The sequence below is a fragment of the Gymnogyps californianus genome, chromosome 4 (genome assembly GCF_018139145.2).
Source record: "Gymnogyps californianus isolate 813 chromosome 4, ASM1813914v2, whole genome shotgun sequence".
In the NCBI taxonomy this organism is placed as follows: Eukaryota; Metazoa; Chordata; class Aves; order Accipitriformes; family Cathartidae; genus Gymnogyps; species Gymnogyps californianus.
Genome location: NC_059474.1, coordinates 82,788,693 through 82,806,911, shown reverse-complemented (window position 1 = coordinate 82,806,911; position 18,219 = coordinate 82,788,693). Strand labels below are relative to the sequence as shown.

The following is an 18,219-nucleotide window of genomic DNA, read 5'->3' as shown; positions in this document are numbered from 1 at the left end:
ATATATATATACACACACACATATACAAGGCTGTTTTCCACCTCTTAGAATATCTGGGAACTTTAACTTAAGCAATCCTCTGCTACTGCTGTTGAAGCATCCAATTCTTCCCGTTTCTCCCGCAGCATGTTAGTCTCATCTGAGAAGTTTCTGCCTTTTTGCTTGAGTAGTCATAACCCCCTGAAGAGTTTTGTTGCACACAGTGTCTCAGGACTCTTCTGCACCAGAGGTCCCTTGCATGGCTGGCTAAAACAATGCTCTTGCCACCATGGTATCTTCCAGCCCTGTGCTATCCATGGGGGAAACTTCAGGGTTGGTCTGGAGACCACAGGGGAATAGAGCCAGACTCCCAAGAAAAATCCTTAGCCTGCTCCTGAAAGACAAAGGATGACTCTGGAGCCACAGTCCCATTTGGCAGAAGGTTGAGAGGTCCTCCCAAATCCTGCAGGCACTGAGCCTCCCAAAGCGCTGCTTCAGAGGGAAGTTTGTGCCAGGAAGAAGGGCTGAAGGTCCAGTCCACCCTGGATGCCAGCTGGGATTGCACGGCCACGTGTCACCACAGCATTTTCATCCCAGAGGGTTTCCTGATTTCAGCTTTCCCTACATTAAAAGGGCAGCACCTCTATTCCAGGTTAATTATAAAATAAGTTAATTATAAAGAACTTCTTGCACTATCTCAAAGTGATGAAAGGAGTTTGCTGATCCCATCAGTGGGATTTAAAGTATGTCTCATCATTTTATTTCCCTCATTAACACTGACCCAAGCTGACAATCCCTGTGTTTCTCTCGTCTCTCAGCAGATTAGATTTAACTAGAGCAAGTTGTTAACTACCCAGGAGAGCTGGGCCTTTGTTATTTTGGACTCATTTCACTTCAGCACCTCTCCCCATACCTTTTAAGTTTGCAGGTGGCAAACACCTCTCCTCAAAGTTTATTGCCTCATCTTAAAGGAGCTGTTTGCTTTTGTTCCTCATTGGAGGTCCCCACTACTCTGAACTTATGAATCCAGGTACATGTTTTCCTCCTCTTTGCAGCTCACCAGGCAGCAGGAAGGTAAATGTCTCCTCCAAAGTCATCATGCTTGCAAGAAAGCAGTAAAAAGCCGTGTGCTGCCCTGCTGCTGGACACTGCCAGGCCACTCCTTTTCCCATTTCTTACCATACTGGAGTGCAAGACCCATGTCACCTGGGACAGACCTGCCCTTGTTCCCCTGTGACACTATGCCCCAAAGAGCAAGATCTTGCCCTCGAGCTGGAGGCTGTAACAGCTACTGCGGTATGAATTCATAGCAGAGACCACAGGTTACTGACCCTTCAAGTGCATGTTTTCTAGAGGTCTGTCAACTCTGGCAGTTTTAAGTGTTTATTTTTCTTAACAACATTGTTGTTTACTTTACATCTATGACCACATTGCAAACTTCTGCAACAGGGAACAGACCCTGGAACACTTTACACTGGGATATCACAGTAGGATAGCAGCACTTCCCAAGCCTTATGTATTCCTGTGGTCTAGCTCCAGACAAGCTGGGTTTGATTTGTAACTCATCATCAGCCACAAGGGGATGGGGCGGGGGGGGACAGGGCAGGAAGATGAGGGAACTATGCCTTTCCCTATCCTCAAGCAGCTGAATAAAATTTATACAGGCCTCCAAGTTGCTTACATGATGTGCAAGAGGTGAGGAACACTAGGAGGGAGTGCATCTGCATTGCCCTCCTCAAGGTACGCAGGCAGTAGAGCTGGTTAGCTGGGTCTGGACCCTATGTGAGTAGAGCAAGAGGAGAAAGATTGCAAGTAACATAGCCTGTTCTGGTTAAAAATAAAGAGGATTATCTATGAAGAAGGATCATCACTGGAGCATACCTTCTAGGTAGCTTTCGTCTTGAACTATGGTGACTGCACACAAGTTGGGGGTCTAGCCTTTGTTTCATTTCCTATTCACAAATCAGCTTTCATCACTTAGTGCCATCCATGAAGTTAAAGCTCCTGGGTTTTGCCACAAACTTAGGATGCTCTTCTGAAAGACTTCCCTCATTCCAGGCCAAAGGACTGGATCTGTGTTGTCACAGTAGAAACATCAGGAAGCATTACTTCCTCCATTATTGTCTGACACAGGAGTGGCTTCAGCAGGACTAGAAGGCAGAGGCAGCACCGCACTGCTCAGGTTGAAATGCCATACTTAGTCCTGCTAAAGTCAGGAGAAGGGAATGCAGGAGTTGGAGGTCCCCAGAGCAGATCTGGCACCTTCCAAGGCATCTGCAAGTACAAAAGCCATCTTTGGAATGAGTGCATTCCCCAAACTCCTTCCCTGATGCATGGTCATCTGCAGCAGAGGCCAGCATCACTTACCTGCTCTGCAACAGCAAGATGTGCTGTGCTCAAAGCCGAAGAGCTGTCTGCTCTGCCAGTGTGGCTAACCACAGGCCCATTTGTGGTACGGTGACACTGCCAGGACTGCGCATCCTCAAGCTGTCATGAGAGCTGCAGGGAAAGTTGGGCAAGCATAACCTGGATTGCTGATAAGAACAGCAGTAGTCAAGTCACCCTTTCCACCTTCTCTGTATCTCAGACATGCAGAGGGCACTGGCTATGGGTTCCCACCCTGCCAGCAGCTGACAGAAATAATATCTGTTGGTCCTTTTACATTTTCTCCTTACGACTTTTTTAAGGCTTGACTTTCCTTACATCACTCTAATTATGCAAAACCTGCAAGGCAGAGGTCTCCCTTGTACTGAAGGACTGTAAAGTAGTTTCTTGTTTTGGAGCTTTGCTCAAATCAATGGGGGAAAATACCTCACAATGACTTCAAATAGGGTGGGACCAAGCCTTCTGCATCAGCCCCGTGTCCACAAAAACATTCCAGCAACCTTAAGCTGGACTCATTTAGAAGAGCTCTCTTCTAGCCTGACATATAGCACATACAACATGCCAGGATGGTTTAGAAACTCAAGCCATCTGGAGTTCTTTCCCACAAAAACATGTGTGTGCCAGAATTTGTCTCCTTTGAGCCACCCACAGTGAGAAGGGATTGTATTAAAGCTGGCTCAAGTTTCTCAAATTCAATTTTAGGCAAAAGAAAATTGTCGGATAGTATTTGGAAAATGCCTTGGAAAGAACGAGCTGATGAAAAACATGACAACAGACTTTGAAGAAACATTACATTGTCCATTCTAAGCCCCAAGGTACTGAAGGGCCTTCACAATGATGCTACTTGGGGTGAAGTTCCTTCCCCTTCCTGCCACCTTCTCCCTTAGTGTTTTATCAGCCAGACTTAGGGTTTACCTGAAATGAGTCCTGGGTCATGAGGGCTCCCTCGCTTCAGAAAGAAGCTCTGATCTCTGGCTGTTGAAGTGCAATAAACAAAGATACACGCAGATTTAAGACTAACATTACTGGATCCCTTTAACACAGCAGCTGTAAATCAGTGTCAAACACAGGCAGATCATTTGATTGTCTCCCATTATCGACGACAGGCCATTTCTCAGACAGCTGCAACGTGACATCTCAGCTGACAGCTAAAGAATAAAGAGCTAGTTAGAAATACACACATACACACACATTGAGAAATACACTTACAAGTGGCAGTTCAGTAGTTCTGCTGGGAAGCAAGAGCATCATTACCGAGCACTGTGGGCAGATCAGAAACCCAGCTCCTAAATCCCCTGAAGGCTGTGGTGCTCTCGCTTGCAGCTCTTGGGTGGGTCCATAAGAAGGTTCTGACCACAGCATGATGAAATGAGGCAGTGGTGGGGAGCCCTGGGCACCGCAGGATGCAAGCAAAAAGGAGGGCAGACAGGATTTCTCACACTGACAAGAACCAGGAAATTGGGAGAGCGTGACTCATGCCAAAGGCCTCAGCCATGACTCATGACATGGGTTGCAGCATGCCCTCAAGTCCCATGGTAGAGCACAAACACAACTGGCTAACTTAATGCATTTGCCGCCACATCAGTCAGCAAAAGGTGGCAGAGTCCACTGAGGCATACTGTAAGGCACTGCCCTCCCATGGTAAATGAGTCTGCAGCAAGGCATGCTCAGCACCAGAGAGGAAACAGTCAGCTGTCTGACAGAGCTTGACAGCACATAATCCCACACCACCTTTGGAAATCTCAGCCCAAGGACAGACAAGCAGCACGCCTGCCAAAGTCTGCAAGATACCGCAATCCGAGGGAACACCACTACATCTGCCCTCCCCCTTGACCACAGGCAGGAAGAATAGGACTTCCCAAATGCTATGTCTGTATGCATGGACATACAGATCCATGACTGACCGCTGCTCATCTCCAGCACAGACCATCCAGCAGCTAAAAAGCCATCCAACATTAAATCAACAGGCAAGTGCTATGAGGAACAGCGAGAAACCAAGGAGACGGGAGAGCTGCAAGATGTTTGCTTAAATCATCTCTTCAGTATTTATAAAGCAAAGAGATAAAAAACCCAAATCACATGCAAATAACTCCTGAACTGGAAGATCTGCATTTCCCTTGAGCATGCCATTCAGCAGATGACTAAACCAGTTCTATTGCTTATGCAAAGAAAAATATGCAACTTCCCTTGACTATGCCCATCTGTGCATCTTAACCTAGAGGCCAGACTGCCAGGCTTACTGACCTCCTCTAGATGGTATTTATTAAAGCCACTTGCCTGGGAGCTGCCCCGCCTTGGCAAGAGCATTTCTTTGCTTCCCCCCCCAAACACTTAAGCTGCATCTAGTCAATGAGATGTACAACTTTGTACAGCGCCATGCAGCAGCTCATCTTTTTCTGGAAACAGATGTGTTTGGACATATACATACTATGTGTTATGAAACAACATTGCTCATCCCCCCTCCAGAAAAGAGGCTTTATATATAGGGATTTCTAATGGGTTGTCAGCTTCTTCTGCTTGCTGTGAACTAGTATCTCCTACTGCTGCAGTACGTTCCTTGCCTTCGCCTATGGACTATAGTGACCAGGACTCAGATGGGGAGAACAAACACAAGTTAACAGGCTTGTGGCTTATAAACCTCCAACAAAAATAAGATGCTAAAACAAGATTCAGGCTTTACCTTCTTTGTCACTGTTGTTATGACTCACAAACAGAGCTGGCAACTCAGCTGATGAAGTATTTTAATACAAGAAGCTATCTAGGAAGGAAAAGAGCAAGATTATTTCCTAATGTAGTTGGACAGTTTTATACATGTTTTCTTATGTAAGAGTTAACCCCCTTCCAGTGTTTGCATGGATTTGCATTTTACACTCTTCAATAATATTCAGCACATGCCTAGCAAAGGTCTTCCTGCCTTTGGGGCGACTTGATGCCACTTGGCACGAGCACAGACACTGGGTAAGGGACACTGCCTCACTCAGACATAGGACGTAGTGCAATTTTGGGGGTCAAGTCAGCATCACAGCACAGGGTCCCACCTTGGTTACCCAGCCTGTGTACATGGATGCATGTGTGGGCTGAACCAGAGGCACTAGCATAGCCAGGCAGGGATATGAAGCAATCCACACTGACAGGCAGGCTTTCCCTTGGGTAAAGTTACAGGGAGACTGAAGCTGCAAGAGATGAAGCCAGTGATGGTACAGGGGAGGGACTGTTGCTGCCCCCAAGCTCTGCATAGCCTCTACCAAAGCCCTGCAGGCTGCAGGTGAGCAGCAGCATTTGCTTTTCCCTTGGGCTTTTGCTCTGGAGCCCCACCATCTTCCCAGCCACTAGCAGGCTTGCAAACCACCTGGCTCTGAGGACAAACCCTGCCCTCATCCTTATCAGCTCCCCATTTTGTTCTAGGGCCAGGAGAAGAAACAAACCACAGTACTAAGTGCTGGGTCCTGGTGGCCAAGGACAGGGTGCCAAAACAGCAACGCTGCTGTCAGCCCTTTAGACAAAGGCTGCAGCCCCATGCACTCATTTACCTCTGATAAGAGAGCAGCCCAAATCCTTGCACTTGAGGTACCATCACCAGGCAGTGCGAGAAACACTAGGGAGATAAGAAGGACAAAGTGCTTGTTATTGGAGGGAGCACAGCTCTGCGTCCCTGTGGCAATGACACTCCCCATTCAGGCCTGAGAGGTATTTCTTGTCCTCTCTGTAAGAGAGACTCAAGACCTTCCCATTTCCCCTAAGCAATCTCTCCTATTTAGCAGTGGCATGCAACTCCCATGTGGACTTCGGACAACCTGTGATAACGCCTGCTCTGTGCTTGGCTGTGCAAAGCTATTTGTTCCCTGCTGAGTTATTATGGGACTCCAGGCCTGGGACACACACTACTGCAAATTCTTCTGATTCCCACTTTCACTAGAATATTCCGGGCTACATTAGAGACCATGAAACACCTCTTCTGATATCAGATTCATCAGAACATTCCTCAAGTCTAGAGCTGTGTCTCAGGAAAACTGAAAGAAAAAGCTTAATAACTATTTTGACAGAGGGCCAGCAGCAAGGGGGAAGCTGCTGTGACACATCTTGAAGGACTTTGATCGTTGCTTCTCATGGCAGAATTAGAAATGCACATTGAGGCCAGCCCCCACAGACTGACATGCTTGCATGGAGGTACTTGTGAATAGTTTTGATGGGTGTTTCCTTCACAACAGAAACTATGACTTCTTAAAAAATCCATTTTAAATAGCTTGTGGCCATTGAACACATACAACACATCTGCCTAGGAAACACTATCACATAGAGACAAAAGCATCAGAAATCTTTATCAGACCAATCTGCCATGAGCAGTTTTGTACTTTCTCTCAGTGCCATCAGAGCTAAGACAACTAATAGCAAGGTAAAGGTGTATTCCACAAATACAGATTTTGTTTTGCTTATATATTATGAACAGGCTGTACAGTAGGGAGGTCCTGATAGACGTTAGGAGCTTAAGTGTCTTGACTTTGCCAAAATCCAATACAGATTTGAAGTGCTATGAGCCTTAGGCTTATTTAAGCCATCCAGAAAGAAGTTTTCCTACCAGGTGAAATTAACTGCTCAAATCAGAAAAGCATAACCTATACAAGATCACCCATCTGTGTCTTTATAGACAAGCTATTGCACTAGAAGTTGCTGTGCTTGGTTAGGTATTCAACACAATGGTGCCTCAGCACCAAGCCTCCTATCCATAACACTTAGTGCACCAAACCGCTAACCTACATAAGGCTGTGACACTTCTCCCGGGGTCAGCCAAAACCAACCCTTAGGTCATACAAGGAACTGCACCACTTTTTCCCCCACTCACCACCTCTCAAGAAAAACTCAGGGTTTTTTCTTCTAATTTTCTGTCCTTTGTAATACTTGTATTTACTTGTTCCCCTTCTAACTTATGAACTCTTTCTCTTTTCACTGTTTTTTTTTTTTAAGTCAACAATTAAATGCTTTGCACTAAAATTTCCTGCCCCCACATTTATCCTTTTTAAGCTTTCCTTAAAAATAAGGTAAAAATCTGTTGGGTTGTGTTTTTTTTTTTTTAATTAGCACAACTAAAAACAACCATATTCCCTCAACCACAAAACAATACCCAGAATATTACCCAGCTTTTCTTTCTTCTTACTTTATCACCCTGTTGCTTACCACATCACCTCCAACAAGACTGTAACCTCAAAAAAAAACCCACTATGTGTGGTAAGAACAAAGCCTTTCCCAGCCTCCTTTTAAGCAGGTCTTGCCCAGCACTGAGGCTATATAAGGGGATAGGCACTATTATTTTTTTCAGGTGTGTGGGGGGTTATATCTCTGACTGGGGATGTGTAGGTTGGGGAGTAGTGTTTTTTTGGTACTCTTAGAAGTTTATGATGTGGTGCTATTATTTTTTGTCTCTAATAGTTTTTATTTTTGAAGGTTGACAATTTAATAAATGTTTTTTCATGTATGCTGAAAACAAAGTGTTTTAGTAGCTTGTTTTGCTATATTATTGTTAAATATTTTTGCTAGATTAGTTTAAGTTGAGATCTTAAAATTTTTTTTTCTTTTTGTTAGTGGTAAAATAAATTTTGTTTGCTTAAATAGCCTCACATTGGGGATGAGAGATATTAGTTTAGCTAAACTGAGAATTCAACTTTTAGTGCTTTCCAGTGTGACTCAGTTTCCAAAGACAATATTTTTTTTCCTTGAAGGGCTAACAATTTTGATTTTAATGGGGAAACTTAGACTGGAGAAAATTGTACAGTTAATTGGGATTTTTTTCTTCTTATAAAACGCACCCTGCTAACCTGCCATCTGGTACTAATTGCAGTAAATGTAGTCATGAGAAATTCTAGCTTTAACAAGATTTAGTAGCAATTAGGGTTGTCTCATTACTTGCTAAAAGTGTGCAAGACACTCTTCTTGCTGTGGAGTTGTATATAAGCTATTTAAGTCAAACGGCATTTGTCACAGTAGGAAAAAAGTGCATTTTGTGTGATGGACTCTTTGATGTGGGGTTTTTTTAATTCTACAAGTTCTCACTGCTTCAGAAAGTGCTGTGATACAAAGGATGTCCTGGCCATTAGCTTAAGTTGGCAATGTTCTGCTGTATTACTCATCTGCTTTGCCCAAGAACACTTTTTTAATTGCGATGAAAGCCTCTTGGGTTGTTTGAGCTGGGATCCCACCGTTGCTCTAGCATTCGGTCCTTGTCCAAAGGGTTGTAAAAAACCAAAACCGAAGCATGGCAATTGGTTACCAGCTTGCTGCTCTCAGATTGGGAAGCTTAGGGTACATTTGGCGTGTTTGTAGATGGGAAGCTCCTGGCAGACGGAAAGCTTTGATTTGCTGAGCGGGAGGAGCTTCATATCTTCAAAGAATAGCTCTGCCACAAAATGGGACTCAAATTGACATGCTCCCTCTTCGGTGCTGGGTTTACCCCATTCAGCACAAACGTTTGCTAGTTTAAGCGCTAGTCTTGCAAACTCCTGTGGCTTAAGCAGCCGTTCTCTTGGGCATAAGTGACAAAGACCCCATTGGCAAAGGCCGGTTGGTGACTAACAAAGAGACTTCGTAAATAGCTGAGCAATCGCATAGGACTGCCAGCTCACCTGTGCAATTTCTGTTAGTAAAGGCTGCAGCATGAGTCTAATCAGAGCCACAGTTTGGGAACATAATCGAGACCTTAACAGAAGCCACATGAATCAAGATCAAGATCCAGCTCTGCTGTGCTGTCCGCTTTTAGCAGTCTAATGAGTGGGTGCGAAAGCATGTGCCCCAGGAGCAGGGAGGTGGTGAGAAGGGGGGTACTGTGCTTTCACGGTTACCTTTACCATAACTTTGCAAGGCTCGGAGTTCACGGGCTTGACAGTATGTGATGGGCGAAGGCTACTGCGTGGAAAAAACACCTCCCTCCTTTGAAGGACGTGGCTTTCAGAGTACAAAGCAGTTGGTTAGAGATAAGCATTGGAGAGCAGAGGAGTGGACTTTATCATCATCAGCCGTCAAGTGGGAGGTGTGTTTTCAAAAGCAATGAGAGCAGAGGGCAGAGTCCTGCTGTGCATTAATCCATGACATGTCCTGTATTTCAGGGTGGTGCCAAATCAGATGCCTGGATTGGGTGTGAGGCAAGGAGCCACGTCCACCTGCAATGAGGAAACAGCAGCGTGCACGGGTGTGGAAGGGGCCAGGCAGGCTGATGAGTAAGTAGTAAGGAGGTCAGGAGCGCTTTGAAACGGAGATGCTCGCGCTGCATGTGGGTGTATGCAGGGGTGGATTATTCCTGGGGGACTGGACCTATGATGCCTGCATCGCTCTGCCTGCCTGATGCTCCAGGGAGGCACTGTGATTCCTCCAGGCACAGCTGATGAAAGATCTGGCCCTGCCTTCCACAATGGGCTGGAGATGGGTTTCACCCTGTCCGTCGCTTATTTCACCAGCAGCAAACTTCGAGGATGAGGCTTTCTGTGGGTTAAAAGAGTGGTTATTCCCACAAGTAGTGACTGACTGTTTTTAAAAAGTGTGGTGTAGGAGCTGTGCAGTATTATCAATGTTAGCAGTCCAAGAACTCCTAAGTAATCCTAGGATGATAAAGCAGAGTGAATGCACACTGGATCCAGTAGGGAAAGGTTTTTTGCAGTTTCAAACTTCCTAAGAGTTGCTTTATAATTTAAAAATTGGAGAAAGCAGCTTGTCAGTGTCATCTCAACAGGCGAGCAAACAGTGGTCACAAAATGATTTCACAGCTTGTTGTTAGAGTGCTGAACTAAATACTACTAGGAGAGAAAACTGTTCTGAAAAAGATGACAGACAAGGTCTGCAACAGCGTGTGGAAAAAAGCACGCTACTTAGATTTGCGTCATGGAGAAAGGTCGTGGAAAGGCTGTAAAATGAGAATCCCAAGGTAGCACTGTCCTTATCAGTCTTTGTCTTAGCAACACTGGAGATAGTAAGGGGAAAACCTTATTCTTTGGAAGCTGTAGATGGCTGTGGAGCAAAAGTATGCTCCTCGCCAGACAGCTTTAGTCAGCTCACAAACATCTTTCATTTGGGGTTTCTTCCCTGAATCTCGCTGTACGTGAAGGCTCTGGTGGCATCCCTGATAGCCCCTGTTGACAGGTTGCTTTTAAGAGCTTCTAGCTGAGGCTCATGGAAGGCTTTAGCGAGCCCTTTCCCGAGGGACCCTGGTGCATGATGTGAATTGTGGCAGCAGCTCTGAATGTGGTGGAAAAGACTTCAGCATTTCACCAGGCAACAGCCACTTTGCATGTTGGTGCTGATCTAGGCTATAACCCCTGGCTGGATCTAAGAGGAAGGGAGATACATAGGATTCCTCCTGCTGTGGGGGAATCCTGGAGGGCCTTCCGGGTGTCCATGCCAATGGCTCAGGGGCCACATCAGAGTTGAATTTCTTATGAGTTCAAGCTTGTGTTGTCCTCTCAGAGAGGAATGATCATTCACAGGACAATGCCTTGGTTTACTGAGCTCCTTCCCCTGTAAAAGGAGAAAACCAGGCTGGGAAAAGGCCACAACCTTTTGTGGCCACAGAGTCAGGCAGAGTAACTTCCCTTCTGCAGGAAAGAGTTCCTCCCTCAAATAAACCCCGAGCAAAGCAGAGACCTCAATTAGTGCTTAAGCAAGGACTCGAGGCATTCCCCGGCATGCGTGTTACGCAAGGGTTGGGTTCTGCTGCCCTGATTCCCGTTCCTCCCCGAAACTGCAGGCATTTAGGCACATGCCTCGAATACATGAGCAGTCCCACCTACTGCACTGGTCTGCCCCAAAGTGACCCGCTGAAGCAGAGCCAGGAGCCCTAGTTTCACAAGCACTGACACCCACTGGTCCTATATTTGGGGTCACCCAGCAGCAGGAACATCAACCAGGCAGTGATGTACCCTTGTCTCATGTATCTTAGCTCTCTTCCTGCCTTCATAAAGGATCTATAGGAGAGCCAGATTAGGTGCAAGATTAACCTATTGCATTTTTTGACTGTTTAGAAGCTCATTTATGCTAAATCAGAGAGCAGAGTACATTATATGATCCATGTAATCCAGTGAGATTCCTAAAGCCAGCTTGTTATTTGTAAGCTCTCAGGAATGACTGCACTGGACATCTCTTCCCTGCACCTGGACCCCCAATCCCACCCGCTCCCATCACATAAACACCTATGAGGCAATTTAGGGCTGGGGTCTCTGAGGAAATGCAGCTCTGGTTATGAAACCGCCCTCCCCCTACAAGCCTGGGGCCCGTACCGCAGCACAGCTCCTTTGCTGCCCAACACAGATTCCTGCAGCAACGCTTTCCGTCCCCAAGCGTGGGAACGGGACTCTAGCCACAACGCGGGTACCGCTTCCTAGTCCTGCGGTGTGAGGAAAGGGACTGGAGGTGCAGGAAGGAGGGGGTGGTATCGGTGCTGCCGGGCAGCCCGGCACAGTCGTGGGGAGGAGCAGGGCTGCGGTGCTCTCCTGCGTTCCTTTCTGCACGGGCTGGTGGGCAAGGTGGGCTGAGAAATGGGGTGGGTGTGTTACACCCTCCTCTACTCAGGGCTCTCCAGCTGCCGCCCTCTGCCACAGCCAGTCGCTCTCTGCGGACTCTTGCTGGAAGGCTGGACCTTGATCAGCTGCATTTTTAAAAGCAGGACTCGTCCTTAATCTGCTGGGATTAAAAAGGGACGCAGTCTTCGCTGCTCCCCAGAATTTAGGCGGTGTTAAACAAGTGTTTTGCAAACCCCAGGACCAACAACAATCTGTCGCTGTCAGCAAAAGCAAGCACTCCAGCCTGGTTGGGGCCAGGCTGTGAGCTTCACGCCGGAGTCTGAGACCCTAAACCCGTGGTCCCACTAACGCTGGTGACTGTGGCTGCACCCAGCAGCTGGTGCCTGCCTGTGGGGTGCATACGACTTGCCTACCAAGGGTTCTGCCTGCTTCCAGCAGAGTCGTGGCATCCTCTCACTGGTAGAAAAGCGAGAAATGGGAGGGAGAGCAGAGAGGCTCAGACAACGGTTCATTGGATTAATTTAAAAGTACATTCTTCAGTAGATTCAATCTGTTTCACAGCTTTTTTCTGCCTGCCTGGCTTCCTCTTGCAGGACAGCCACCAAGGTCCCATCTCCGCTGGCAGGGGATGCCAGGGAGCTGTGTCTCAGTCACTCTCGCTGCCGGCTCGGTGAGATGCTGCCGTACGGCCGTGCTGCGGCCTGAGGCAGGCAGGCAGCGCTGCCCTGCCAGCAGACAGCGAGACCTTGCTGACGGAGGACACGCTGCGGGCCAGGGGCTGCGTGGGAAACATAATTGTGCCACGGGGTGCCTCCAGGAGCTGCCAGATCTCCCCCGAGGTGGAGCTGCCCAGGTACTCCCAGGGCCGGCGCCCGCTGCTGTCCCGCACCTGCACTTGGCACCCCAGCTGCAGCACCAGCACCTTGATGACGAGCTGGTGGCCGTGTATGGCAGCCAGGTGCAGCGGGGTGTACCCGCAGCCCGAGCGGGCGTCCACGTCCAGGGCCAGCCCAGCCTGCTGTGCCGCTGCTGCCAGCTCCAGCAGGCCTGGCCCATCACCGTGCTTGGCCAGCCAGTGAAGGACTGTGAAGCCTGACATGAAGTCCCGCTGCAGGGCCAGCTCCGGCTCTTCCAGGAAGAGCCCCCGCACCCGAGCCCAGCACCCCGCTGACACCGCCACTAGCCAGGCGTGCTCCCGCTGCCCCAGTGGCACCAACAGCCCCCGGCTTGGGACATTCCTAAAGGAGCTCTTGGAGGGCATGGTGCGGGGCTGCCGCCCACAGTCATCTGGCAGCGATGGGGGGATGCCCTGCACCTCCAACAAAGCAAGCTGGCACCTGATGCTCCTGAAGACAGGCAGCGGTGCTGGGAGGCTGCTCTCGGGGTCTTGGGGCCCTGCGGGGCCCTGTGCTGGCAGCAAGGACTGTGACGGGGGCGGCCTGGCAGGGGGTAGCTGCAGGGATTGGGATGGGGGTGGCTGGGGGGGGGACTGTGGTGGGGATTGGGATGGGGGCAGCACCCCAGGACGTGATGGCAGTGGCAGGGTTTGGTATGGATGCAGCAGCAGGGCTTGAGATTGGGTTGGTCCGTTGGGGGTCAGCACCCTGGATCTCCTTGGTGGGGATGGGGATGGCCTGGTGGGGAGTTGCTGCAGGGACCTGGACTGTGATGGGGGCAGCCTGGTGGAGGGTAGCACATCTGGGCCTGATAAAAGGGATGGGGAGGGGCTGGTGGGGAGTGCCTGCAGGGACCGGGACAGGGGCAGCACCCCTGGGGCGGACAGCAACGGCAGGGACCGGGATGGGGGTGGCTCAGCGAGGGGTGGCTGTGGGGACCGGGATAGGGGCAGCTCGGTGGGGGATGGCACCCTGGGGCCCGACGACAGCAGTGGGGACCGGGATGGTCCGGTGGGGAGCCGCCCCCCTGGGCCTGATGAGGGTGGTGGGGCCTTCAGTAGAGGCATCCTGGTGAGGGGCTGTGGCGGAGACCGGGGCTGAGGCAGCCTGTTAGGGGGCAGCACCCCGGGGCCCGATGGCAGTGGCAGGGACTGGGTTGGGGGCAGCCCTCTAGGGCGTTGTGGTGGCAGGGACCCGAACGGGGCTGACCCAGTGGCAGGCAGCACGCCGGGCCCCGGCGGCAGCGGTGGGGACCGGGACCGGGACGGTGTGGCAGAGGGTGGCTGCAGGGTCTGATATGGGGGCGGCCCGGCGGGAGGCAGCGGCGGCGATCGGGACCGTGGCGGCCCCGCGGGGGTCAGCACCCCAGGACCCGACGGCAGCGCTGGGGGCCGGGAGCGCGGTGGCGCGTCGGGGTGAAGCGCCCAGGGGCCCGAGGACAGCGGCCGGGTCCGGTACGGGGGCGGCTGCGCGGGGGGCGGCGGCGGGGAGCGGGAGCAGGAGCGGGGCGGCCCGGCGGGGGCGGCGCCCTGGGGCCCGGCGGGGCGGCGGCGGCAGCGCGGCGCGCCCGGCGGCACTCGCAGCAGGGTCCGCCGCGGCCCCGGGCGGCGCAGCCCCCCGCGACGGCGGCCCTCGGGGGCTGCCCCCGCCGGGCCCCGCCTTCTCCGCCGCCTCCCCTGGGGGGCCGCGCCGCCGGTCGGGGTCGCGTCGGGGCGGCGGCGGCGGCTCCTTCTCTTCCTCCTCCTGCTGTTCCTCCGGCGGCGGCGGCGGCAGCTCCTCATCGAGGAGGTCGCGGTACCTGCGGCGGAGGACGATGTCCTTGGAGGCGCCGGGGGCGGCGGCGGGGTGGACGGTGGCCAGGGAATTGACGAGGCTCTTGAAGTATTCGCGGCGCTCCCGCCGCTGCTGCTCCGTCAGCGCCGGGTCGCGGAGGAAGCCCTGAAAGTGGCGGAGCAGCGCCGTGTTGGGGGCTCGGCCCCCGGCCCCCCAGAGGAAGTCCAGCACGGCCTCCTGGCTCAGCTCCCGCGCCATGCTCCGGGCCAGCCGGCTCTCGGTACTCCGCCTCGGTGCTCGGTGCTGCACGTCGGTGCTCGGCGCTGCACCCAGGTGCGCGGCGCTGCCGCGGCGGGGAAACCCGCCTCCTGCCGCGCCGGGCCTCTCCGCCTCCTCCTCCTCCTTCGCAGCCGGGCCGCCACCCCCCGGCTTGCCTTTGCCCGGGGTGGCGGCCCGTGGGGCTGCGCGGCTGGAGTGACAGCGGCGGTGAAGGAGGAAGCGGGGTAGAGAGGCTGGAGGAGCCTTGCTAGTGCTCTGAGAAGTGCGAGGCCAATTTGATGGCGTGCGATGAGGAGAAAGTGCACTTTATCAGTCATTACGTCAGTGAACAGACAGGAGACGACGAGCGCAAGTTGAAGTGCAAGAAATTCCATTTGTGTGTGAGGAAAAACTCTTTTACAGTGAGGGTGGTCAAGTACTGGAGCAGGTTGCTGGGAGAGGTTGTGGTCTCCGTCCTCAGGGACATTCAGAGCCCACTGGACACAATCCTGCTCTGTGTGACCCTGCCTGAGCAGGGGCTGGACCAGACCATCTCCAGAGCTGCCTTCCAACCTGAACCGCCCTGTGATTCTGTGACTTAAGAAAACTGGCAATAAAGATACATGAATGTGATGTGGTTCAGGGTAGCTGTTATTACAAGTGTGTGGGATTGTACCCATGTACGACAACCACACACAAATACCAAGAGTGCCTGAAGTCAAATGATATCTCGTATCATCTCTGTGCTCACTGTGTGGCTCAGGTAGGTTGGACACACGTTGTACCAGAGTGGGGATCTAATGTTGTTCTGTATTGCTAATGCTATTATCGCAAGGGTGTACATTACAGCTGAGAGGGATGGATAGGATCAGTGCCCCAGTGGGCAGTGTGCCCTGTATACACCAAACAAATGACAGCCCCTGCCCCAAGGAGTTTGGGGAGTGAATAGTGGGTGGAAAGTGTGGGAGGAGGGTGTGCTGTTTTTTCTGTCTTACAGTCAGGGAATGGAGGCATAGAGGGACTGAGCTCAATACAGGCTCCACTGGCTTTAAAGAGGTCTCCATGAGGCCCTAAGTCACGCTCCAGAAATCATCTCTACTGCAGGCTCCCGGGTATCCGTAAATATTTTTAGCTGCCTGTCATCTAGGCAGCTGGAATATCCTCCAGCCCGCTGCAAAGCCAGAAGTGTATGCAACCTTCACAAACCCCGGGCAGAGATTGCAATAGATGGTGTGTACAGGCTTGTGATTTCTGTTTCGGTAACACAAAACCTTAGGAAAACTTTTAAGGTTCAGACCCTGCAAACACATACAAGAGTGGATGCGCGCAGCAGTGTTGGTCTCAAGTAAGCAAGCTACCCAGGTCTGTGCTTTTGGCTTGCTGACTCTGAACCGTTAGTTTCTGCTGCAGTATGTTATCGTGCCGGTTTGCAGGACAAATTGCCCTGTGGAGCTGCAGGACTGCTAAACTGTAACCTCTGTAGTGGTGGGAGCAGCCCTAAAAGAAAGTTTTCTAGGTTAGAAGTTACAGTTTAGGCAATGTATCAGAAAAGTGTTCCAGCGTGCCAAGATTTGGGTTGCTTGGGGTGGCACAGCAAGAGAAACTGCACTACATGCTCTGCCACATCTTGCTTTTCGTGTTCCCTGTGGTGTGTATGGTAGGAGAGTGTGGCTACATCCCATCGGTGGGGTTCATCTGAGTAGGGTGCAGGTGCTGGGAAAAGGGTAAGGCTTATGTTAATATTTTATCATTTTGCAGATGCTTTTGGTACAGTTCTTCAAGGCATAAATACCTTTCTCCTTCTTCTGATGAGCCCTGAATTGCAGTCACGACTCTGTGTTTGACAGCAGCATGCTCTCAGCGGAAGCGGTTGAGATGAAATGAATGGAGCATAATGACGTAATTGTGATCACAAAGAAGAGAGGAGGGTAGATTGTGAAAATAGAAAATCCACGTAAATAACAGTGGCAAATGACAACACTACTATGAAAGTGTTGTCTTCGTTTAATGGACTAAGGCGTAAGCAGGAGGCTTTCCATGATATCATATTTTCATTTAAACACCCTTGGAGGTATTATCTTGCTTACTATAAGCTTAGCTTTGACTAAAAAAATAGAGGTTTTTCTACTGAGAAATGTTAGCTCTCACCCTGTAAACTTTTTTCTTGAAGTTAGGGAAACACACTCAGGTAACGTTAAGTGACTGCTGGAATACCTGCAGGACTGAGACCGACACTGAATGCTGATGCTTTTGCATTGCGGAGGTTGGAAAAGCCTCGCTGCGCTTGTTTGAGTGAAATGGGTTAAACTAACGCGTCTCACTTGACAGTCACTACTGGCTGGGAGCGTGTTGCTTACTGGATAGCTCAGATGATGGACAGTAATACGGCCGTTGGTTGTAACCCGTTTGGTTGTGACTGTCTGTTGACGCCCTTTGTAGGCACATGCAAAAGTCTGCTGAAAGAGTAGCTCACGTTCATTCAGAGGCAGACCAAATGCTGACACGCATCTCTCCCCTTACAGCCTGAGCTGCAAATCACATTTTGGGATTAAGGGGGTATAATGCTGCATGTAGGCAAGGAGAAGCGCAGCCCTGCTACCTGGAGTTGCTTCATTGCCGCTTCCCGCTAAGAGGTTTAAAGAGACTCTCGTTTCCCCTTATGCTCTAATGATTTACCCTGTCTGCAAATTGGTCACCTTTGGTTGTGGGTAGGAGTCTTCAGAAGGGCTGAATCAACCTGGTCTCACCCTTTTGGGGAGTTCTGGACACAGCAGGTCTCTTGATTCTTTGGGTGAAATTTGAGCAAGTTGTGAGTAGTGCTAATCACAAAATGGAGGAAGGATCAAGCATTACTTCAACATTAAAAAAAAAAAAAGCCCACCACTTAGTCTCGTAGCTTCCTATTGTTGTGCAAGAAGATGTTGCCTTTAGGGAGCTATATACCTGTGTTTGTTTTTAAACAGGAGGTAACTTAACCCAAGTTCTGTGTCTGCTTGTGTATTTTCTCATCCCATGTAATCTGACAAATTGGCCCGCAGCTGACACAAAAGGTTATTAAAGCATTGACGTACCATATCTGCAAAATGATGCAAAACAGCTTTGGAAGAACGGAGATGGTTCCTGCAGGATCTCTGGAAGGAGGGATTGGCAGTTCCCTTTGCATGGGTACTGATTTGTTAGCAGCAGTTATGAACCTTTCAGGAGCAAGGGGTCTGCTTCTTCCCACTGAACACTAGGAATGCAAGGAACTACGCTAGCTGAGATCTAGAAAGATTGCAGAACGTTTCTTTGTCTTGATTTTTTTTTTCCCCCCTACTCTTTCAGCATGAACAGCCATACCCAGGAAGGTCTGTATGCATGAGTATCGCGGAGAAAACTCAGCCACAGCTCTCCCAGCTTCAGGCCAAGGAAGGACACGGTGAGTCACGTCA

At 50.3% G+C, this 18,219-nt stretch overlaps 1 protein-coding gene and 1 long non-coding RNA gene across 2 annotated transcripts; both read right to left on the bottom strand.

Annotated features, from left to right (window-relative positions):
• Positions 1–1,580: 1,580 nt before the first annotated feature.
• LOC127015994 (uncharacterized) lies at positions 1,581–5,942 on the bottom strand. The gene is made up of 5 exons (XR_007766410.1): positions 5,895–5,942; positions 5,045–5,122; positions 3,280–3,339; positions 2,347–2,478; positions 1,581–2,253 (listed from the first exon to the last, which is right to left on the bottom strand). It is a non-coding gene; the product is annotated as an uncharacterized LOC127015994 (long non-coding RNA).
• Positions 5,943–12,507: 6,565 nt separating this feature from the next.
• On the bottom strand, positions 12,508–14,788 carry SOWAHB (sosondowah ankyrin repeat domain family member B). Its single transcript, XM_050896715.1, is given in 4 exon segments — positions 12,508–13,766; positions 13,920–14,072; positions 14,261–14,386; positions 14,389–14,788. Coding segments are annotated over 4 exon segments (1,938 nt in total).
• Between the last annotated feature and the right edge of the window lie 3,431 nt (positions 14,789–18,219).